The sequence below is a fragment of the Apium graveolens genome, unplaced genomic scaffold (assembly GCF_009905375.1).
Source record: "Apium graveolens cultivar Ventura unplaced genomic scaffold, ASM990537v1 ctg5945, whole genome shotgun sequence".
Taxonomy (NCBI): Eukaryota; Viridiplantae; Streptophyta; class Magnoliopsida; order Apiales; family Apiaceae; genus Apium; species Apium graveolens.
The window spans coordinates 25182-49490 of NW_027419165.1; the positions used below are offsets into that span (position 1 = coordinate 25182).

The 24309-nt window shown below is 34.1% G+C and overlaps 2 protein-coding genes across 4 annotated transcripts; one reads left to right on the forward strand and one right to left on the reverse strand.

Moving 5' to 3' along the window:
- Nucleotides 1-2607: 2607 nt before the first annotated feature.
- On the forward strand, nt 2608-7410 carry LOC141702936 (elongator complex protein 4). Of its 3 annotated transcripts, none has more exons than XM_074506516.1 (9): nt 2608-2749; nt 3418-3583; nt 3720-3946; nt 4077-4155; nt 5211-5361; nt 6076-6154; nt 6333-6492; nt 6569-6660; nt 6941-7410. In XM_074506516.1, exons 2-9 carry the CDS (start codon nt 3451-3453, stop codon nt 7106-7108), a joined length of 1089 nt encoding a protein of 362 aa, XP_074362617.1. In that variant the 5' UTR covers nt 2608-2749; nt 3418-3450; the 3' UTR covers nt 7109-7410. The 3 variants fall into 3 exon arrangements, with proteins under 3 accessions (XP_074362617.1, XP_074362619.1, XP_074362618.1); XM_074506518.1 differs by lacking the exon at nt 2608-2749 and adding an exon at nt 2769-3107; XM_074506517.1 differs by lacking the exon at nt 2608-2749 and adding an exon at nt 2769-3093.
- Nucleotides 7411-13547: 6137 nt separating this feature from the next.
- LOC141702935 (mannitol dehydrogenase) lies at nt 13548-16338 on the reverse strand. The gene is made up of 5 exons (XM_074506515.1): nt 16113-16338; nt 15733-15846; nt 14328-14841; nt 14064-14217; nt 13548-13984 (listed from the first exon to the last, which is right to left on the reverse strand). Exons 1-5 carry the CDS (start codon nt 16208-16210, stop codon nt 13782-13784), a joined length of 1083 nt encoding a protein of 360 aa, XP_074362616.1. The 5' UTR covers nt 16211-16338; the 3' UTR covers nt 13548-13781.
- Between the last annotated feature and the right edge of the window lie 7971 nt (nt 16339-24309).

The following is a 24309-nucleotide window of genomic DNA, read 5'->3' on the forward strand; positions in this document are numbered from 1 at the left end:
AATATGGATAACTTGTAGGTTAAGATATAGAGTTTTGTATCGTTATAAATACATCATAATCGTTTTCCTCGTTTTTAACATCAAAATTCTTAGGGGCTTTTCTTCAAAAATCAGCAGTCTTGTAAAATTCGTAGAAAATTCATCGTAAGTCAGAATTCAGTGATTCTAGACTTTTCGGAGAGGTCTTTTTGTTATCTTCAGCTTTCGTGTTTCGTATTTTCCAGGAAAATATGGTTTAGAGGGTCAAAAAGAGTAAATTCAGATCGGGTCAGGCTTTGAGGTAAGTACTTTTTGACTTGCTTTTATATTTGGAAAAGTTTTGATACTCTGATTTTTGAATTTCGTATAAGATAAAAGAATTCTGTTTCGAACTGTATAAGAAATAAGATACGAGAATCTTTTGAAACCCAGTCTCTACGTTTTTGAACCCGTTCGTAATTTACGCTATAGTTCCGGAACTAGCCTTAGATACCCTTAGTAGGCGCACGAGTGTGCAACTTTAGATACCTATTAAGGGCGCGTAATTATTGAACTTTAGATGTCGGCCACTGGCAAAGTGTGCTATATAAGAATAAGAATTAGATGTCGGCTACTGGCAAAGTGTGGCCGTAGATCAAGACTGTGATATTTATAAGAATTATCGTTTCGTTATGTTTTACTCTGTTCTGATCTGTTATACAAATCTGCTATCTTCTGTTTTAAATTCTGAATTTTAAAATATAAAACTTCGGGTTGGATTTATTTTAGAAATTGTTTTTACAAAATTACTATCGTTTTGAGAAAATTTGTTTTATTAAAAACACTCATTGTTTTCCGGTTAAATAGTTAGTCAATTTGGACTTGCTGGGCTTTGTAGCTCATCCATTTTATATTTCAGGTTTCGTATAAGATTCGAGTTGGAAATCATTGGAGTTCGAGGACTTAGGAGTGGAGTATATTAAATTTTGGGCTTCCGTTAGCTGCGCTTTTGTAATAGACACCTTTGTAATAGATTATCGTATTAGTAAATTATATTTTATTTTAGTTTTGGTTTAGAATTAATGGTTCGGAAGTGCGTGCTGTTACAGTGATACCAACTGTAACAGCCCGCACTTCCTGACCATTAATTCTAAATCAAAATTAATACAAAATACAATTTACTAATCCAAAATTCAATTACAAAGGTGTCTATTACAAAAGCGCAGCTAACGGAAGCCCAAAATTTAATATACCCCAATCCTAAGTCCTCGAAGTCCAATGATTTCCAACTCGAATCTTATACGAAACCTGAAATATAAAAGGGGTGAGCTACAAAGCCCAGCAAGTACAAATTGACTAACTATTTAACCGGAAAACAATAGGTGTTTTTAATAAAACAAATTTTCTCAAAACGATAGTAATTTTGTAAAAAAAATTTCTAAAATAAATCCAACCCAAAGTTTTATATTTTAAAATTCAGAATTTAAAACAGAAGATAGCAGATTTTTATAACAGATCAGAACAGAGTAAAATATAACGAAACAATAATTCTTATAAATACCACAGTCTTGATCTACGGCCACACTTTGCCAGTGGCCGGCATCTAAAGTTCAATAATTACGCGCCCTTAATAGGTATCTAAAGTTGCACACTCGTGCGCCTACTAAGGGTATCTAAGCCTAGTTCCGGAACTATAGCGTAAATTACGAACGGGTTCGAAAACATAGAGACTGGGTTTCAAAAGATTCTCGTATCTTATTTCTTATACAGTTCGAAACAGAATTCTTTTATCTTATACGAAATTCGAAAATCAGAGTATCAAAACTTTTCCGAATATAAAAGCAAGTCAAAAAGTACTTACCTCAAAGCCTGACCAGATCTGAATTTAATCTTTTTGACCCTCTAAACGATATTTTCTTCAAAAACACGAAACACGAAAGCTGAAGATAACGAAAAGACCTCTCCGAAAAGTCCAGAATCACTGAATTCTGACTTACGATGAATTTTCTACGAAATTTACAAGACTGCTGATTTTTGAAGAAAAGCCCCTACGAATTTTGATGTTAAAAACGAGGAAAACGATTAGGATGTATTTATAACGATACAAAACCCGATATCTTAACCTACAAGTTATCCATATTAGAATTGGATCCAAATTTTAGGCTCATTAGTCTAATTCAATTTTAAATCATAGTCCTTATATAATTTTAATCCTTTTTCTTCTATTATTCAATTAATAATCTAATTCTAAAAAATTACGGGATATTACAGCACCCGAAGGGTAGCGGCTGCGGGTTACTTACGATAAAAAAAAGACTTCATCTTTTTCAAAAAATAACTTAATAAAATCATTATATTTAATATCTTTTTAAATCAAGAAATATGCATATGGAAAATATTATTAAGTAGTTATGTGAATTTTTTAAACACTTTTTTTTACCGGTATTTTTTCTAAGAACAATTTCAAACAATTTCAAATTGAGCCTTAATAAATAACTCAGAGAAATGTATAATAGTTAATACACTATTTATTGAATTTGTAATTTCTTAACCCTTTTGAAAAAAATAATTTTTTTAAATTTGACTAGTTATTGCCGACGTTCAACTGTAAAATAATTTTTGCGTACCTGGTTACTTTTTAACCTATATACCGAAACCCTCCGTTTTACCGATTTAATCGACTCAGCCAATTATTGACGTCATCGAATGAATATTTGTACCTCAAATTACAATCGATTAATTCTTCTTCAGCAGTTATAAGTAAACACTTTTCTTATACACTACTACTCAGGTAAATTCGTCAGCTCCTAATTTAATATCTGTCGCTCTAATTATTCAATTTAGATTATAATTCAGATTATTGTTTTATCAGTTGATGTTTAATTATTGAAAGTTAATTATTATTTTTCTTAATGCCTCTTAGGTGTTTGATAAAATTCCTCTAAGAGTCCTTTTTAAATTAGAATCATTCATCTAGGCAATGACTATTCAGTCTAGTAATTGTTGTCCCTTAATTTTCACTCATGTTTTCGCTTGTGCTGTAATGTTGCTGTTAATTTGCTTGCTTTTCGTATACCATTTGATCATTGTACCTCCTTTCGATATGGCTTTGAGTATATTTCTTTGCATTTTTCGGTAAGAAAACAGAGGTATAGAAAACGATCAAATTGAAATAGTTTCAGGGAATGTGGTTGTATTGGTTCAATATTATAGTGATCATAAGCTTGAGAGGAAGTCAAATTGACTTGAAAATTAAAAATTCATACGAAAGAGGATATACTGAAATAGTAATTAGTTTATTTAGTTATGCTGTCTACTTCCTACTGCAAAAGGTTTTTTATGTCGGTTTTGTTTATTGATTATTAGTGTTACGGCTAAAGAACTCTACTATCCATTATAATGATTTCAAGGTACTGTTGTTATTTGTTTATTAGTGTTACGGCTAAAAGTTTTTTTCAGTTTGTAGGACTGACTTGAAACAATTGACTCCACATGGCTGCTACTAGGACTCGAACAAGTAGCTTCTCTCGCAATTTTTCTGCTGCACCCTCTTCTCTGACAGCTGGTCTTAAGAATGGACCGAACGGAACTGTTTTTGTATCATCAGGAATACCCGATCTCGACAGTATTCTCCCATATCCCTTGTTATAATTATCTTATTTGCTGTGTTTCTGTAAACCAAAGTATTGCATTTGCTTAGTTCTTCATTAAGATGTGTAGTCCGGCTCTAATTCTTTGGCTCTTTTACGGATATTTTGTAGAAATTCTAGGAGGTGGCTTTCCTCTGGGGAGTCTTGTGATGGTGATGGAAGATACTGATGCACCTCATCATATGCTGTTGCTGAGGAATTTCATGTCTCAAGGACTGGTTCACAACCAACCTCTTCTGTACGCCAGTCCTGCAAAAGACCCCCGATCATTTCTTGGTACTTTACCAAGCCCGTCAACATCAAAAGATGACAAGGCACGTGATCATGATGCCGAACAGGTGCCCCCTTTCTTTCCATCCATCCATCCATCCCTTTAGTTTTTATAGATCTCACAATATCTTAGTAAAAAAAGGTAGTTATCTTATTATATGAAGCAATCTGAGCAATTTGAGAATCTTTACCTTCTAGCTGTCGGACAAGGGACTGAGGATTGCCTGGCAATATAAGAAGTATTTTGGGGAACAACAGATGTCTGATCATCATCGAGGTAACCATTAGCAAAGACTTTGTATGCATTGTCATTTTTTCCATGTTAAAAGTATGTGTCTTGCAAAATAGCTTGCAGGTCATAAAGTTTGAAGAAGTTATGTTAACTTGAATTCAATGTAGATTTTGAGAAAAAGCAAACAGATAATACCTGCATTGTGGTGATGTACCGGGGGGGGGGGGTTCTTAGTGGGCATTCTCTTCATGGGTAATGAACCCGGTTAACCGGCATCAGAACCTCTATCCCATGGTTTAGCTTTTGGATTAGCAATTTGGTTGTTTGGAATGGAAACCTCATCCCTATTAGATGGTTACATTATTCCCTCCATACCCCTTGAAATTCCATATCATTCGCATTCACATTCACCCCCATTCCTATTCCCTTTATTCCCATTCCTGATTTCCACTCCCGTCAATGATCCAAACGCTCCCTAAGCATGTTTTTCTTATTAATGTAAATCAAATTTGTTCTTCAGTCCACATAAAATCTTGCTATTAAAGAAGTACTTTCAATTATTTTTTTATCCCCCACACCTAATTAGGAATATGTTATAAGCATCCCCTAAAAGGACTGATCTCCATCAACAAAGTTAGATTATCTTTCAGATGTGTGTTGAAATGACAACAGTAATACCATTTGGACTACCTGTATTGCATATCTATTTTTTGAATGATATTCAATGTTAAAATGGTTTTCAATTTTACTATAGTTTAAACTTGGTTATAGGTTGAATGTTGAGTTGTATGTTCTTTTGACAAGTAAGGTTTAGTGAATCTCGAAATATTAAAAAATTACTAACTGGTTACTTTTTTTTTTTATCAAACTAATTTAGTAATGGTTTTCTGTGCCTGTAATTTATCATATCTTTCATATGTTATAACACTAGCGCGTGACATGTCAATTGGAGTTTAGGTAGTCTCTGACGTCTGTGAATTTTCTAATTATTATGTTTTCATATCGTTAAACTTTTATCCTCTAAAATATCATATAGTATATATCCTCTATAGACATCTTTCTATTCATAATAGAGACTGATTAGAAGACTTGCTATGCAGATATAAAACTTGAGTACTGCAACGACTTTGACTTGCGGAAGCCCCTAGATAGACACTTTCTTAATGGACAAAGGATCGAATGCATCAGTCTTCAAGATTGTTCAAATATGTCCACTCTTCTTGACCGTTGTTCAAAATTTTTATCTCAAAGGTATCGGCTTTTTTTTCCCAATCATCATGCAATCACTTTTTGCCTTTGCGAAGTTCAAACTTCAAGATCGGGAACTTTGACTGTAGTCTAAACTTGGAAATTACTCTTAAGTACAAAAACTATTGAAAGGTAATGGCCCTGTTTGGAACTTAGTTTTTTGGCAAAAGTATAGCTTTTTGAATCAAATTAGAGGTTTGATCAAATAAAGACCTCTAATATTAGTGTTTGGTAGTTAGCTTTTTGAAATAGCTTTTTGGTCCCAAAAACTAATTTTAAAAAAGCTATTTGTAGGAGTTTTTTGAGGTATATAATACAAAAAGCTAATTGAAACATCTATTTACCAAACAATTTTACTCGAAATAGCTAAATTCAGTCAGATAATCAAAACAACCAACTCAATCAGATAGTCAAAACAGCTATTTCAAACCGCTACAGCTAACAGATAATTGCCAAACAGGGCCAATGTAATTCGACAATACTTGAAACTTTTAAACTATAAAAATCCGAAACTAAGCGGAGATCTTCTTGATTGATAGAAGCATATGGAGATTTTTCATCTGTACACACTGTGTTATAGGGGTGAAAATTCAAACTTCTTCAAGCTTTGGTAGTGTATAAATTTTACCCAGTACTGCTAGGTAGTTTTGGATGCATTTTTGTCATTTAATCAAGTATTCAGGCCTCACTTTTCCTGTCACGGTTATTTGTTTGCAGACATGAGAGCAATTTAACATGTGCCGGACGAATTGCTATTCAATCATTTTGTTCTCCACAATGTGACTTTTCTGACTTGGTAAGTTTTATCGCTCAGTCAAATTCTGATTTTTTTTAAGTAATAGATCGTCATAGTCTGTTGCCTTTCTTTAACACAACTCTAGAGGTGGTAGCTGCAACTCTGTTGAGCATTTTGCAGTATCAGAGAATTAACTTCTCAATGTGTAACAAATTGATGAACAATATCATTATTGTAGGACTGGGATATGCTTTCTTTCATTAGATCCTTAAAAAGCATAATAAGAGCTTCAAATGCAGTTGCTATAATTTCATTCCCAGCTTCCCTCCTTTCCTCGTCATTTTCAAAGAGGTGGCAACATTTGGCTGATACTTTGCTGTCAGTCAGAGCAATTCAAGGTACATTTCTAGCTTTCGAAATGAAAATATAGTTTACTTCTTGTTATAATTAATTTATACTTAATGATTGAATCAGATGAGGACAAAGAGTTGGCAAAATTGCTCACTGGTTACCAGGACATGATTGGCCTTCTCAGTGTACATAAGGTTGCTCGATTCAATACACAGGTAGACAGCTTCCCTTTATATATTGGTTGGTTGCATAAACAGACATGGTTATGATGTATTTTTTTTGTTTTATATGCATTATTGTTATGTGGAAATGCTAATAGTCTGCATATGTGACATGTATAATATTTTAAAATTCATTGAGATGTTTTCACTCTCAGATTATTAACAGCTTGCTTAGCTTCATAAGTTTTTTCAAATGCTTTTGCCGTAGAGATTTAGTCGATATGTGTTGCGTGCTTGCTTTACCAATATGCTCATTGGCGATCTTCGTGAGTAGGTTCCTGCTATCCTAGATGCAACAACATTTTCTATGAAGCTGCAGAAAAGAAGGTTGTTAGTCTTAGAATGTTTAAATCAAGCCCCAGTAGATGGTTCTAGTGGCAGTTCGTATGGAACTACTGGTAGTTGTTCTGGATCTTCCAAGACAGGCTCTCTTGATTTTTAATTGTCAGCAGGTTTAGCCAAGGGGTTTCACTCCCCACCACATTAGATGGGACTGTTGCCTTCTTCCAATTAGTGATTGGCCCTGGTCTATAGTGCATTTGACTTTCATATGAAGTCATGAACCAACATTCTAAGCCAGCAAGAAGATGATGTTTTTCAGACACGCTTACTAGTCTTTTGTGTTTGATATACTCTGTTATGTTGTAAAATTAGGGTCAGGCACGAACAGCTCTGTAGCATTTTTCGTCACTGTTACTGTATTAAATTTTGGAAATTGATAATAAGCTCGGACTTTACTACTTAGACTTCATTTTGATATTGTGTATTAAATTTTTGAACTCCATATTTTGAGTAATTATTTAAATTTCATATTAAAGTGGAGTTTAAATTATAACACTTCATCTTCCTAAATTTTAATATGTTTTAACCTCATATTTGTGTTCACGTAGCATTTGACAGAATTTATTTAGTTTGTATGATATGTAAAATTATTATCTTATTCCTCTAAATATGGTGGCATTGTATTATGAGTACCATAATAAAATGAAATAAAAAATTACACAAGGATACTTGGTGAAACATTCACAAAGAGTTTTAGTGTTGTGGATTCAAAATTACTTGGAAGAACAAATTTGAAAGAGTAAATTGCAGTTCACATCCCTTTAATTTAGACAATTGGCACTTTGGTGCCACTTTTTCACTAATTGCAGGACTTAAATTGGCGTCGTAAAATGCACCATTCCGTCAGTGCACTATCAAATATGATCGTTAGCGAGAAATATGATAGGGGTTTATTGGTCTTAAATTTTCTAACCCTTTCTAACGGTCCTGATTTTTCCCCATGTATATAATAACCTTCCCTTTGTAAATATGTTTGTATATGGCATTTTTGTGTTAAAACCATTAAGAAAAAATGGCTGAGAGGCGTGTTTGTGGAGCATGGATTCATGCTAAAACGGTTTGGACAACTGTCAATGATGGCCGACGTTTTATCTCATGTATTCGATGTAATTATTTCAGATGGTTGGATGATCCATTGTGTGAGCGCGCAATAACAATCATTCCCGGTCTTTTGCGTCGGATTAATCATCTTGAAAGCCTATAAAAAGAAGCTGAAATTTAGAGGGTTGATGTTTGTTTGGATGAAGGTGAAGTATGTAAGAATTTGGGCTATAAAGTGTTTGATGAAAAGTCAAGGAGCAAGTTACCACTTACTTTGTTGATTGTAACATGGATTGCAATACTACTGTACTGGATTTGCAAGACAGAAGATATAGAGGAGATGTAGTAATTTAGTTGCCTTTTATTAATGTAGAAGAGCAATGTGTTTAGTTGATCTTGATTGTAAGAAACATGGTTTTATTGATATTTAGTTAATTTATTATTTTGTTGATCATTTTGTATTTTTAACCAATATGATATTGATGTAATTGGTTTAGTAGTTATGAAATTTAAGTGCTGAATTGAATTTGAATTGATGAGATGCTATTAATGTGAACTAAAAAATGACAAACAGATGGGAAGAAAATAGATGGGAAGAAAACAGATGAGATAGCATAAATGTTCATCAAATACAAGATACCACAAAAGTGAGAACAAACTCACATCTCATACGTTCACAATCATAGTTCAACAAAAGTTTCAACACGAGTGACCACAAAAGATGTGAACTGAATCCCAAGGTTTAGCACAAAATAAAAGCCTATGTCTAGTAGATATTAAAGAACACAAGTCTAGTACAAATTCATCAAAAATTAAGGTTCCCTTTTCCTTTTTCCCAAGGCTTTTTTCTTCTTCACCAATGCAGCTTGCAACTGTCTCAGTGTTACTTGTGCTGGAGGTTTGAAGGGCTTCACAACTCCTCCATGCTTCACAGTTTTGGTCTTCTTAGCTTTGTCATGAGACTTCTTTAATGAAGATACTTGAGCACACATGTCATTTTATGATTTTTGCAATTTTTTCAATTTCTCCTTGAAGGCTGCTTGCAATTCTACATCTGCATCTTTCTTCTTCTTTTTAATGTCCACCTTTTGCACATTCATCCTCAATATTTACAGGGGAAAATGAAACTTTAAAAATAGACATAAATTTAGATTCATACCCTAGAAGTGCATGATCTCATGTAATGGCCTTCTTCTAAGCAATAAGAACACTTGGGAGTTTTAGGTTTCCAGTTAACTCCCCCTTCACCTTGTGCTTCTTCAGCTTGCTACAGAACAAAATTTACTACTACTTAAATTAGTTCCTAAAAAAAGACACAAATACCATGAATTAAATCATACCCTTCTTGGACATCTCCTCACATTGTGCTCCCACTGGCCACAGTGTGAGCACCTTAGAGTAGTTCCTTGTCTCTTTAGCATTGTGGGATTATTTGCTCTAGTAGGGACAACATCATCTCTTTTGTCTCTAGATTTTTTAGGCCTTCCTGGAGGTGTTCTCTTCAATGGAGGCAAGGGCTCCTCCTGCTCAGTTTGTTCCCAATAAGCCTCTCCACTTATTGGCTCCAAGATGTAACTGTAAACCTCCATGTAAGTTTCCTTGCTATAGCACTGGTGAATGAAATCCAGTGGATCCATTTTCTAAAAAAAAATACAGGACACAGCATGGAAGCATGGTATGCCAGTCAACTGCCATTTTCTACAAGCACATGTTCTGTGCTTCAAGTCTACAACAACCTCATGTCCACCTGCTGACATGGTGACGTGGTACTTGTCTCCAAGCTAGTTTAATTTCCCTAAAAATTAACATAATTATTTGCATAATTATTTGCATATGTACTAAACAACTGTTATAAAAATTAACATAATTAAGAAGGTGGTATAACTTACTGATTTATTTTCTTCATGCTCTTGGTACAAAATCTAGTATTTTTCTTCTCCATTTTTGTTTTCCTCTTCTGTATCATCTGCATACAAGTCTTGTGTATATTCTTGAACATAGTGACAATGCCATTGTCTCTGAATTTTTTTATGGCATTGTTGAAGCTTTCATAATTATTATTCACAAAGACATCTGACTTGCACACGTCCCTAAAACCAGCCCTAGACCACTGGGACTTGGGTTTGGCTATCAACCAGTCATAACAAGTCTTGCTCAGCTGCTATATATTACAAAAGTGCTAAGTGATAAATATGATATGAAAGTGCTAAGTGCTAAGTGCTAAATATAAAATGTTAGTACTGGATTTACCTTTTTTATGGTTTCCATGTTCATGTTAAAGAAGTAATCTGTTGTTGATCTTGCTGCCTGCCACATTGTCTTACTAATGCCAAGTCCCTTACTTATACTCTTCATATTGTTGTATAAGTGCATGACACAGAATCTATGTTCAGATTCTGGGAAATGACTTTCAAATGCATTAATAAGTCCCTACAAGTGAACACATACAAGAAAGTTATAAAGTACTTAACATAAACAAACTACCCCAAAAAGTGCATTAATAGTTAGAGTACCTTTTGTCTATCAGAGATAAATGTGTAAGTTCCAGTATTTTGAATCATCAAGTCTTGCTTCAACTGCCCCAAGAACCAATACCAACTTGAGGTATTTTATGCTTCCACTTGTGCCCAGGCAATATTGTACATCCTTTCATTAGGGTGAGTACATACTACAGTCAATAATATCCCTCCAAGGACCCTTTAGATGACACCCGTCTAAATCAATCAAAGTTCTGCAGCCATGAAGAAACCCTTCTTTTAAAGGACCCAAGCATACATAGAACCTTTTGAATCTTCTACCTTCAAAACCAAATTCTGCTGCCTCTGTCATCAACTTGACAGTTGATGTTGGCATCACCTTCTTCACCTCATTAGAATACTGATAAAGCTTTTTAAATTCATTTTCATGCTTCCCAATGATTGCATCTTTGGCCTTCCTCAAAGCTCTGTATACCATGGTCTCTGATACATGACATTGTAAGTCATTCACCACCTTTGTATGGAAAGCAGCTGTTGGCCAGGTAGGGTTCATCCTTATCTCATGTTCATAGGCTCTGGCAATCCATATAAAATTCAGTTATTTCTGAACCCAGGTAGGGTTACAAGTGTGGAGCTTGTACAAGGTCCTTATCTGGATATTACTTGACCTTTGTTGTTTAATTCCATAACATTTCCACCGACACCCTTCTACACAAATCCACTTTATTTTATCAGCTAGGCTCTTTTTCAGTCTAGTCCCTCTTTGCTGTGTAATTGCATGTTTTCTAACAGCCTCCCTAAATACCTTCCCACTGCTGAATAATATACCCAATTCAAACTGAGGATTCTCCATGTCAGTGTTTTCATTAAATTCTGGGTATTTTATCTCTTCCTCATCACCGGAAGAGATGGTCATTCTGTCTTCATTGCTATCATATGAACTCTCTGAAGACTCACTATCATAGTTACCATCTTCTCCTTCAAATTTAACACCCTCACCTTCAGTCAATACACCTTCACCTTCTTGCTTACTACCATCATCAGGATCCATCACCTTTTTCTTGGTTTCTAATGAAGTGTTCCCATCCCCTGTAGTTGGATGCATCTGTTCTTCACCTTCTGCTTCATTCTGACCTTGTGGAAACTGATCCTCACCTTGTGGCTTGTTATCATCAATTTTGTTTTTACCCTTATTTGTGGCCTTTTCTTTTCCAAGTTTTGCCTGATCTTTATCCTTCTGTTTCCCATTTTTGCCTTTTTTCCTTTTTTAAGTTTTTCCTTCCCACTCTTTTTGTTGTCATCATCAATGTCATTATCACCATCAAGTATGAAAGGTGTATCTTCTGTGTTCTTGAACAATCCCCTCAACATAGAATATCTACCTCTCCTTCTACTCCTGTAAGGTGGATTGGGAGGTGGCACTCTCTTCACTCTCTTCTTAAGTTTAGGACATTGACCATCACTGGAGTCCATGTTGGAGCTATCACCAAGGAAGCTTACTTTATCCTCTCCTGATTCTTCTGATTCTTTTACAGCCTCTTCCATCAACTCATTCAAATCTCCTTCTACTTCAACTCTAATGTCTTTTATCCTCTTAATTATTTCATCTATAGCCAATTGTGTGAAGGAGAAATCCACATTTTCATCATCAGAATCAGGACAATTTGAGGTTGCATACATGGTTATCATTTTGTAACCAGACTCAACCCAGTCAATTATTATATCCAAATCTCTTTGAGTCTCTAGAGGAAATAAATTATCAGCACACACATCCAGTTCATTCGACAAAAACCAAAAATCCATTATTCTGGCACTACATCCTATTTCTCCACACATAGCTTCCATTTCAGTCAATGTCAATTTTTGAATAGAACACATATCAAAATACACAATCTTCCCATTAAAATACGAAGTGAAGTCTTTGTTGAATTTTCCATCAAAATGCAGTTTAATCGTAAAGTAAGGACTAATTTCTGCAACACACATAAGCCACATGCAAATATAAATTAAATATACTTTAACAAGAAAAAAAATCATGTTAAAACACACACCATTACAACACTTTAACATGTATCATATTGCTAATCCGCAATTACATTAACATGCAAGGTTATTAAAAAACGGAAGAAAGAAAATTACCCTCATATGTCGGATACTCTTTGCTATCAGAAAGACCAAAATCGACCACAACACCCCCGTCTTCAACTTCATTCTTCGATTTCTCATGAGTTTTACCGGATTCAACTTCATTCTTCGATTTCGCGGGACTTATTACATGATCACCATCGAATACACCTCTCAATCGACCTCTCATGGCTCTAAATTAAAGGGATTTGGTGTCTGTAATTTGGGAATTAGGGTTCAAATACATTACATAACTTAATTGAGGTTTGATTTAGGAGACAAAGTAAGCGACGCTTCCTTTTAACATTCATATGTCAATTAAAATATAAATTGCATTATGAAAAGACTGAAATGCCCTCGACGTTAGATAGATAACAGTCAATTTTAACGGAAGTGGGTCAAAATGATGCGTTTTGCAGCGCCAATTTAAGTTATGGGTGTATAGTGCAATTAGTGAAAGAAGTGGTACCAAAGTGCCAATTGAATAAACCAAAGGGATACGAACTGCAATTTACTCAATTTGAAATTAACATCGATAGTTGGATGACGAAGAACTCATATGCACAAAGAGTTTGATTTTTGTAAATTTAATCACAAGATCATCTTGAGATAATAAAAGTTCAGTACTCAACTTGGACAGAACTATTCAAAATTCATTGCCGGATACACAAGGTCATCGATAAAAGAGTCAAAATAAAAGAAACATCAACAGAGGAAGAAATAACAACCAGCAGCTTATGTATATGATACTTGGAATCAGTTTCAGATCATAGCCGGCAATGTTGCCTAAAGTAAAGTTGTTTAAGATTGATTCACATTAATGAGATCATTAGGCAAGACATTTCCTCAATTATTACATATATGAATGCATCTTCTAATATGTAAAAATAACAAATGTGCATTTAAAGGTATCACGAGAAGTTCCATTAATAAAAATGTATTTATTGGAATGTAATTAACAAAGCTAGTAATAAAGGTACAAAAGATCAAGTTTCAATTACACCATCAGAGTACAACCTCACAAACAATCTTACCAATACAAGATGAAACACTGAGAACAACAATAAAATTTCACTCCACAAGCTCTTGGTAGATGATTACAGAGTGAAACAACCACCACCATCATTCCTTTCACTCGGTCTTCAACGTATTGGCAACGTCAATAACAAACCTGTATCGGACATCAGATTTCACAAGTCTCTCCATTGCAGTGTTAATATAGTCCACCGGGATAACCTCAACATCTGCAGTTATGTTGTGTAGTGCTGCAAAATCAAGCATTTCTTGTGTTTCCTTCAGGCCACCAATATTACTCCCAGCAAGAACCTTTCTCCCTGTAAATTTACATTCAGATTTTAGTACTTCTGGTATAAAAATATTTGCCAAATATAAGTTAGCAAGTTAAATGCTCACCCATTATTAAGGGAAACACTGGCAACTCCAAAGGCTTCTCTGGTGCGCCAACCATGATAAGCTTTCCATTGGCCTTTAATAGTCCAAGCAACGGTACCACAGAGTGAAGGGCAGAAACAGTATCTATAATTCCATGTAGTGTGCCCATTGCAGCCTACAATAATTTGATCGTCAAATTAGAACTTAGATCATTATTACCAAGTATACAAAGAAATCAATCAATAATGAAGAGTTATCGTCGTGTTATTTAAGTAAGAAATTTACCTGCATCTGATCAGCATCACTACTAACCAAAAACTCATCAGCACCAAGTTTTTCCAACGCTTCCTGCTTCTTGCTTTCGGAAGTACTTATAACTGTAACAATAGCACCGAATGCTTTTGCCATCTTAACAGCTACATGCCCAAGGCCACCCAAACCTACAACGCCTACCTTAGTACCAGGTTTGTCTAGTCCATGTGTTCTGAGGGGACTGTAAGTTGTAATCCCAGCACAGAGTAAAGGAGCACCAGAATCCAGAGGCAAATTTTCAGGCCAACGAAGAACAAAGTGCTGGTCTGCAACCATAGAGTCGGCATATCCTCCGTATGTTATGCTTCCATCAACGTTGGGAAAAGCATAGGTCTGTATCTGCTTTGCACAATTGTTCTCTGAATCATCGTCACAATCCTCACATGAACGGCATGATCCAACCAAACAACCTACCCCAACTGTGTCCCCCACCTTGAATTTTTCGACTTTACTCCCCACTTCGGTTACTTTACCAACAATTTCGTGCCTGCGTCAATTTTTGGGCAATAATTAGCAACCATATCAAAGTAAATTACAACACAACCAGAATGCTAATTCTGCAGCTTCTACACAGTTTTAGGATTGATATACTTGAGATTCTTCAAACAAAGGAGTATCCTTCAGGCATTTTCTTGGAGAGTCATTAGAGAATGAGTTCTAATGTGCTTATACTCACGTGCTAAGCACCGAATTCTATAAATTGTGTATCGACCTATCTTGTTAATAAGACCTCGTCACAAGAAAATGTCATAACTCATAACCAATGATTAATTTAACTTGTGTAAGGGCCAAAAAGAACAAATTATTTATGGGGGCTACCGTGTTACAGATTTCGGAAATCGGAATTATTCGATTTAGGTACTGATTTACGATTTATCGGACGATTTTTAAAAAATCAGATGATTTATCGGCGATTTATCGGAAATCGGTCAAATCAGATTAATATTTTTGACCGATTTTTGAGCGATTTATCAGTTATTTTTGAAAAATCGGCCGATTTCTATAAAGGGGCTACTTAACAAGATAAGCACAACTTTATATTACATCACTTTCTTGAAAGCATCTTCTATATATAAAAAAGCAATCTATTCATGGATCTCTATCAGCATTATTGTATTAATATATTCCCCTTTAAATGTCATCTAGGAGACCAGCACTTAAACAATTATTTTATATATGTATAAAAAAATACTTCCACTAGTTGAATAATCTAAAGATTGTTCTTGAACCGCCAGCTTTGAATACTTTGTATGATTCACCAGCATTTGTTGTTTTATGTACATCACTATCTTATTCTATATTTAGGCAGGAAAATAGTGCTAACTAATAATATAATTAACAGTCTGATTGATCAAGGTTATGTGAATGAAGAAGTTACCCTGGAACAAGAGGATAGGTGCTCATTCCCCATTCATTTTTGACCATATGAAGATCTGAATGACATACTCCACAATACAGTACTTTGAACCTCACATCATTGTCTCCTGTTGCTCTGCATCATCCATAACAAAAACTATTAATACCTTGTTACAAAAAACTATAAGACCTATGTATGCTCCGAAGTAAAATATTGCTTCATAATCAAAAGTTTCAAAAAGTGATGCTATAAAAGTCTTGTACATGTTCCGTAACGGGGAAATAATATGTTTTGCAATATTTCGCTTGGGACCGTGTTTGAAACTCGGGATTCCAATATAATTAGGACTTGGATGGATGCAACTTCATTTACATATGCATCAAAAAAAAAAATGTTCATACCTTCTTGAGAACTTGAATGGAGAAAGAATACCAGAAGTGTCACTAGCAGCATAGCCAAAAGCCTGGACGGGGTGTTCTGTTTCTGGTGATTTTGCCATTTCTGAGATTTTCGAAGTAAAAGATAATGAAACAAACGCACACGAAAAGATTAAAAGATTAGAGAGAGTAGTCGTGAAATGAGAAAGAAGAGTGAATGTAAATTTGTGATGTGTTTAGACCACAAGTGTGAAGATATATATAGGCATTAGGCATTAAGAAGAAGTAGGTGCGAAGTATGAACGATAAGGTAATGTGACGTAGGCGATGAACGATGAAAAATGAACAAGTTGACTTTTCTCTCGGATACAAAATATTGACCATCATATGTTTTCACAACTTGATTGATATCTGCTACGCTCCTTCCTATTGTCATTTGAATATTACTTCGGCTTTTTGTTTACTTCCGGTCAAGTTTCCTGTTTTTTCTTGCTTTCTACGTTTCTCAATGCTAAATTAATACTCCCTCTGTCCTAAGCAGGACGATTGACACGAATTTTAAAATTCCTGTAAAATATAATTTCTTAAATAATTTTAAATATTTTTTTAAATAAAAATATAATATTTAAATTTTTATATTTTATAATAATCTTAAAATACATATCAAGTATACAAAAAATATGTAAAAAATTCTCGTGGGATGAAGGGGAGTTAAAATCTTTCTCTCACATTTTAAGCTTTTATTATTCCTTTACGGACAATCTGTTTAATTTTCTCTGCGATTTTTAAGCTGGTCAAATGATCGGGTCATGTCTGCCTCACAGCCTCAGAAATAACCGCTACTAGTTCATTACACAATGCAGGAGCTTCTTCAGCTTGTTAATGTTATCGGTTTTCTTTTCCAAATATAGGGTCAGAAAATGTTATCGGGATACATTCTCTCCCTGCATATTTGAAATAAGCTATATGGATATTTGACCTAATTTTTATAATTTTAAAATTTAAATATGCTTTCTGAAATAGCCTAGATGAATTACGCTATTTATATATTCGGATACCCATTTTCAGATTTTTCAATTAAATAAAACTTTTTGATTTTTTTGTAAATTACATATTTATAAAAGAAAATAAGAACATATATAAAACATTTGGAGATACTAGTTTGAGAATCGGTATCTAATTGGTAAAAATAAATAACATATTTTAAAAAAATATTCTTGTCACTTAGTTTAAAAAATGCGTTTTTTTTTGACAATTTTTGTTAATTTTAATTCACACTATATCTACAACAACATGCACATTCTTGAATCTTGAGTATGGGATCTCTCTAAAATTTCAATAAATAAATAAGAACACGAATATACATATTTTTTTCAAATTTTATAAAAATACACAGTGGGAACATGCACGTTCATTTAGATGGAATACATATCCTCAAAAAGCGTATTCATATAAAATAAATAATGAACATACATGTTAAGCATACATATTTTTTTGTTAAATTTTGAAAATATCAACACACATCTACTTGGTTGTTTTTGGAGGAACTTCGCATTGTTAAAATTGAGCATTTTAAATTCAAAATTGGGTATTTTGATACATTAAATTTTTGCGTGTCTATATATTTAATATTATATATATCTTGCGATTCATCAATTACTTTTCATATTTATTTTCTTTTATGATATAAATTATTACTTTTTTTATAATGTATCGTGGATTGGTAGCTTTACTACACTCTTAAATAAGTAATTATTAGGTTAAAATTGTGCGATGCATGAATTTTTTTAATAATTTTTTATTTTACTTAAATTGAAAATTTTAATATTATATTATTAATTCCAATTCAATTGGTGAAGTATTTTAATGGAAACTAATAATTGAATAGTTAATAAGGTTGAAAATATTATTGTTTTATGAAAATAAAATTGCTTATAATACACTTTTTCGGAGTAAGTATATATTCGAATACCTATTCTCGGACATTTCAACCAAATAAAATGTTGTGCAAGATATGCCTGTAATATAACAAGACTAAGTCACATTGATAACCCTAAGATTTAGTTGTATGATAGTCTTAATCTGTATTTTGTATTGTATTACCCGAGTTTGTACAAATGTTAAAGATCAGACGGGAGTATTTTTCTGTGAATAGTCTCAAGCCTAAGAATAAACTCTGGTTTAAGATTAACAAGATCATGCCTCAAAGAAAATGTGAAGAAGTTTAGAGTTGAATAAATCTGTTTTAGGAAAAAAGTTCTAAGTCAAGATATCTACAAGTCACAGATCAAGTCATATAAAGAAGTCATTTGAGAAGTCATTCGAGAACTTCAGAATGACTTATCGAGAAGTCCAAAATGGCTTATAGAGAAGACTCAGAGATATCGACAAGTCAAATGAAGATGTGAAGATTGGAGATATCAACAAGCCATTTCTGCATATAGAGAACTCAGAGATATCGACAAGTCAAAATAAAGATATGAAGATTGGAGATATCGACGAGTCAAATTCTCATTAGAGATCTCAGAGATATCGACAAGTCAAAATGCATATGGAGATCTCAGAGATATCGACAGGTCATTTCTACATGCAGAGATTTGGAGATCTCGACAAGCCAAGTTCACTTATAGACAACTCAGAGATCTCGACAAGTCAAAGACATTTATAGAGAACTCAGAGACCTCGACAAGCCAAATTCACTTATAGAGAACTCAGAGATCTTGATAAGCCATTATACTTATCGAGATGTCAGTTCTCTATATAAAAAACTGGAGATCTCGATATGAACCTCAAGTACACAATGCAGACAAGTTAAAGATTCAAGATTATCAATCAATAAATGATCTAATCACTTAGATTGGAAAGTCTAAAAAAGAAATTTGAAGAGTGCAAGATCAAGGGCCAAGATTAACTGAAAAAGGAGGGTCACAGACGTACAAGATTTGCAAGGATTCACAAAGCCATAAATGGAAAGCTTTAGAGATAATTTAAAGTAGGGTTTAGTACAACTTATTGCATGTTGTGTAAACCCGTGTTTACTAATATATAAAGTAAACACTGCTCCTTTATTTTAGGAAGTAAAAAACAGATTTAGATTTTCTTGTACTCTCTCAAGATGAAAGCTGAGTTCTTTACTTACAAAGAACCCAGAAATTTGTAGCAAGACATACTTAATTTTAATACAAAGTTAAGTGAGTTTTAAAAAGACTATGTTTATTGTGAATACTTTATTAATTCTGTTAAACACAATATCTCTACAAATTAGACTGTTTTGTTCACCATATCCAAATAGTTTGAAAAAACCTAAAAATCAAGAAAACACATTCACCCCCCTGTGTTGTACTGAATATCTAACAAGTGGTATCAGAGCAAAATCTGATAGAAAACAGATGAAGATCTTGAAAGTATGAGTGCACGGAAGATAAGTAGTATTAAGATACCAGCCTTTGATAGAATCAACTATACACTCTGGAAAAAGAAAATGATGTTGTTCAAAAGGATGGTCAATCCATTATATATCCAGATTCTCAAGAATGGCCCTTTCACCCCCATGGAAAGGGTAGATGAATCTACAGATGGAGACATGGTCATCCCAACTCATTTTGCACCAAAGGACCCTTCAAAATACACTGAATCTGAGAAGGAGAAAGTCTCTCTAGATAGTGGCCTGCAAATAATTCGGATAGAGTCACTTGATAATTTAATGTATAACAACATTGTCAACTGTGACATAACTAAATAGATTTAGGAGAAAATAGAGATTTTGTGTGAAGGTACAGAGGAAGTTATATCCAACCAAAGGAGAATACTGGTGTCTCAGTATGAGGGATTTATGGAAAAGCCCAAAGAAGGAATTACTGAAGTTTTTGAGAGGTTCGATAAATTAATAAATGACTTGCATCTACACGATAAATATTATGAAGCTGAGGAGGTTAACCTGAAGTTCCTGCTAGCTCTTCCTGACCATCTTGAACAGAAGATATCAGCCATTAGAGAAGGAAGAGATCTAAGGAGAATGACATTGAAAGTTTTGTATGGAATCTTGAAAACTTATGAACTTGAGATGCTGCAAAGAAATTTATTAAACACAAATCATGGAAATGTGGTTGATGGTTCCAGTGTCTTGGTTGTACATGACAGTGAAGAAAGTGAAGATGAGCAAGATAATCAAGTTCCAGTTATTCAAGATGTGGAACAAAAGAACGAAGGACCTCAGAAGCAAGTTATTTTGGAATTGGAGGAAGATGAATACTACACCTTGGATGAGCTAGATAAAATGGACCAATCCATGACTTATTTGGCTAGGAAATTTTCCAACATAAGAGTCAAGAAGCCAAAGTTTTTCAAGAACAAGAGACAGTCTTCCAACAGCAATAATTGGAAACCAAAAGCTCAGTATAACTCAGCTAGCAAAGATGACTACAAAACTGAATCTGTGGACAGATCAAAGATAAGGTGTTTCAACTGTGATGAGTTGGGTCACTTTGCTAATGAGTGCAGGAATCCTAAGAAGGTAAAGAAGGACAAAGCATATTTGGAATTGGAGGCAAAGTATGAAGCTTTCTTGAAGAAACAGTCTGGAAAAGCCTATATTGTAAAAGGCAAAAGTTGGGATGATACTGATAATGAAGATGAGGATGAAGAAGTTAAAAACTATGCACTAATGGCTCTTGTGTTAGTGTATACTGAAAATATTTATTTAAAGTTGTAAGTCATATGTCATAGGCCTATTTGTATATTCGAGGATTCAACTCAACTCAAATAAGAATGTAATAAGTAAATAGTGGATCTACCGTCAAAGAGATCCCACAGAGTAACATCTGTCAAAGGATTCAGAAACAAGGTTCATCTACAGACTTGAGGAATTTATTCACTGGAAGAAGTTCAAGAAATTGATCATGCCTCGGTGATATAAATCAAGATTGTGGATTTAATCAAGTGACAGAGATCTCGTCAGAGTATCATTAATTACAAGGATTTAATCTGAAGAAAATCAGAGTATCAAAGTTAAGACATGAAGAAACGTCACGGAAGTTAGTCACTCATGAACCAGACAGTACATCGAGTGTCAATGTTGAAGTGGTGGAATTGATTCATAATTTTCAGTGATTTTCAGAAGATTTATAGAAGAATGGATGCTGCTTAAGATTAGTATTAATTCTCTATTAACTAATTAAGTCATTTAATTTAATTAATAAAATAAATTATATCTGCAAAGATTAATTTATTTGATTAATTGAATTAATTGATTAATTAATTCTGAATTAATATTAAGAATTTTCAGAATTTAAATTGGTTTAAAAATCTGTTTAATTCAACAAGACAACTGATTGTATTAGTATGACAATCGGTATGACAATCAATAGTCATACCGAAAGTCATGCTAATTCAAAAGGATTGTCTTACCAGAATTAGTATAGGATTTAAATCTATTTATTTTCTGCAAAAATAATCTGTTTGAACTACTATGACAATCGGTATGACAATTGATTGTCATACCGAAAGTCTTGCTAGTTCATTCTGATTGTCTTGCCAGTTCAAAGAGATAGTCCTACCGAAAGTCTTGCTGGGCAAAAGAGATTGTCATGCCAGTTCATTCTATTCGGCTATTGATTAAAAAGAAGCAGAAGCAGTTTATTCATTACATTAAAAACAGAACACAAGTCAACAAAAGAGAACACAGCAGAAAAGAAAAGAAAATATATCATCCTTCATCTGCAGAAATTCAAGATCAAAATTCTAGTTTCTAAAGTTAAATCCAAACCACTAGAATTATTTATCTTGTTCTTGTGTAACAATCTAGCGGATCAAAATCCCTAGAACTTAATCTCAAATAGCATTTAGCATTTGATTCTAATTATAGCAAAAATAGAAAAAGTTCATGTCGAATTTATTCTAAATTTGTGATAATTAATTTGAGATTAATTCCTTGTAATCGATACAGTTGTTGTAACACCTTTCAAGTTTAATAATATTTTTATTTAACTTGAATTTTGTTTCACATTTTTTATTCCACATTTAATTTGATTATTCGGTACTGTTTGTATTCAACCCCCCTTCTACAAACACATTGGGACCTAAAAATTGGTATCAGAGCCTTCTGATTAACGAACAAATCAAGATCCTAGACTTTTGTGATTTTTCAACTCCTTGAATTTTTATTTATTCAAAAATTCATAATGACTTCACAAAAAGTTGGAACCGTTAAAATTCCACTATTTGATAAAGAAAATTATATCATGTGGAAGAAGAAGATGCTATTATTTTTACAAGTTGCAAATCCCAAATATCTGAACTTGTTTAAAAAGGGTCTAAAAACTCCGATGGTTATTGAACCAGAGGTGATAGTAGATGATGTTGTGATTACCAAAGCTAGAACCTATCCAAAAGAGCCTGAAGATTTTACTCCTGCTGAGAAGGAAGAAGCCTCCTTGGATGCCAGCCTTCAATTAATATTAATTGATTCCCTTGATCCCTTGATGAACAGACATGTGATGAACTGTAAAAATTCCAAACACATGTGGGAAACTATTGAGGTGATTAATGAAGGCACAGAGGAAGTTAGGGAGAACAAGTTGGAGATCCTAACCTCTGAGTATGAATATTTTAAATCAAATCCAGGAGAAGGAATTACTGAAGTGTTTGAGAGGTACAATGCGTTGATCAACAACCTGAACATAAATGGGAAATATTATTCAATCAGGGAGGTCAACAAAAATTTCCTTTTAACACTGCCAACTCATCTTGAACATAGAATCACTGCCATTAGAGAAGCTAGAGATCTGAGTGAGATTTCTTTGGACAGGCTCTATGGAGTGTTAAAAACCTATGAGTTGGAGCATATTCAACAGAAGGAAGTCTACGGGAAGGATAAAATGGTCAGCACATCTACTGCACTTGTAGCTGAAGGTCAACAACAACAGCAATCTCAACAATTGGAGAGAATGGTACAGTGTTCCAAGGCTGAGGAAAATATGTTAGTAGCAGAATATGATCCTCCTACTACAAATCAATCATGTGATGATTTTTATTCCTTGGAAGAGCTGGAGCAATTGGAAGACGAGTCAATGGCCCAAATTTTCAAGAGATTCTCCCATGTCAGATTCAAGAGGAATCCCAAGCTTAAGTACAAGTCCAACTACAACAAATTCCAGAAAGGTGGATCTTCATCCTCTAACACCAGCAGTGGTGGATACAAAACAGGGATGGTTGATCGGAGCACCATTAGATGCTATAACTGCAATGAGTTGGGACACTTTGCCACAGAATGTAGGAAGCCAAAGCAAGTAAGAAAGAACTCTGAAAGGGCTTATCTGGCAAAGGGAAGAAGCTGGGATGATACTGACAGTGAAGATGAAGGAAATCTTGCTCTAATGGCTATTGATGGAAAAGCTTCATCGTCAAGAATAGAGGTAAAACTTTCTGATGCTGAAATGGTTTATCATCTAAGAGGTAACTTAGATTGTGCACGTCGTGATAATGAACTGTTAAGTTTACAGATCACAGACCTTGAGAAAGAGATCAATGAATTAAGACTTGTGCACATTAATCAAGACAAATTAAAAGAACAAGTATCTTTTCTAGAGAATAGAGTTGACTGTTATAGAAAACTCGAAACTATTCTCAAAGACAAGATCACCGGTCTTGAGACTAAGGTTAGAGCCTACTTCAATTCTTGTTCAAAGGCTAAAGAGTTCTACAGTAAGCAATCTGTTAATCAAACATCTGGAATAGGTTATGATTACAATGTTGCTATTGGAGAATTAGGCATAAACTCCCCTCCTCGTGTCTGTGCTAAAGGGAGGGAAGTACCACATGTGCTTAAGGGTGTTGATGAACCCCTCTATAAACCATCAATTGCTGAACCATTTGATGCGACCTCTTCTGTTATTCAGGAAGAAATACGTGCTGAAGATCATGCTAATGAGAAGGTTGTTTCCAAGTCAAGTGTGTCGAAAGTTCCAGTCAAAGTTGTGAAAGCAACTGAGACTAACTCAGACACACATGAGTTGGATAACAAAAATGCCATGTCTGCCATGCATAAATTGCCTACTATTAATCACTCTCATAAAGCATGTGGTGTTTCTAATTGTATGTCTTGTGATTTTAATATGATGTATGCTTATTTTAATGGTAAGCATATTTCTAATGATAAGACTACTCCTCATCAGCATGTGAATAACAAGAAGCATGATAGGTCTAAGACTGCTAGTCCTTCTAA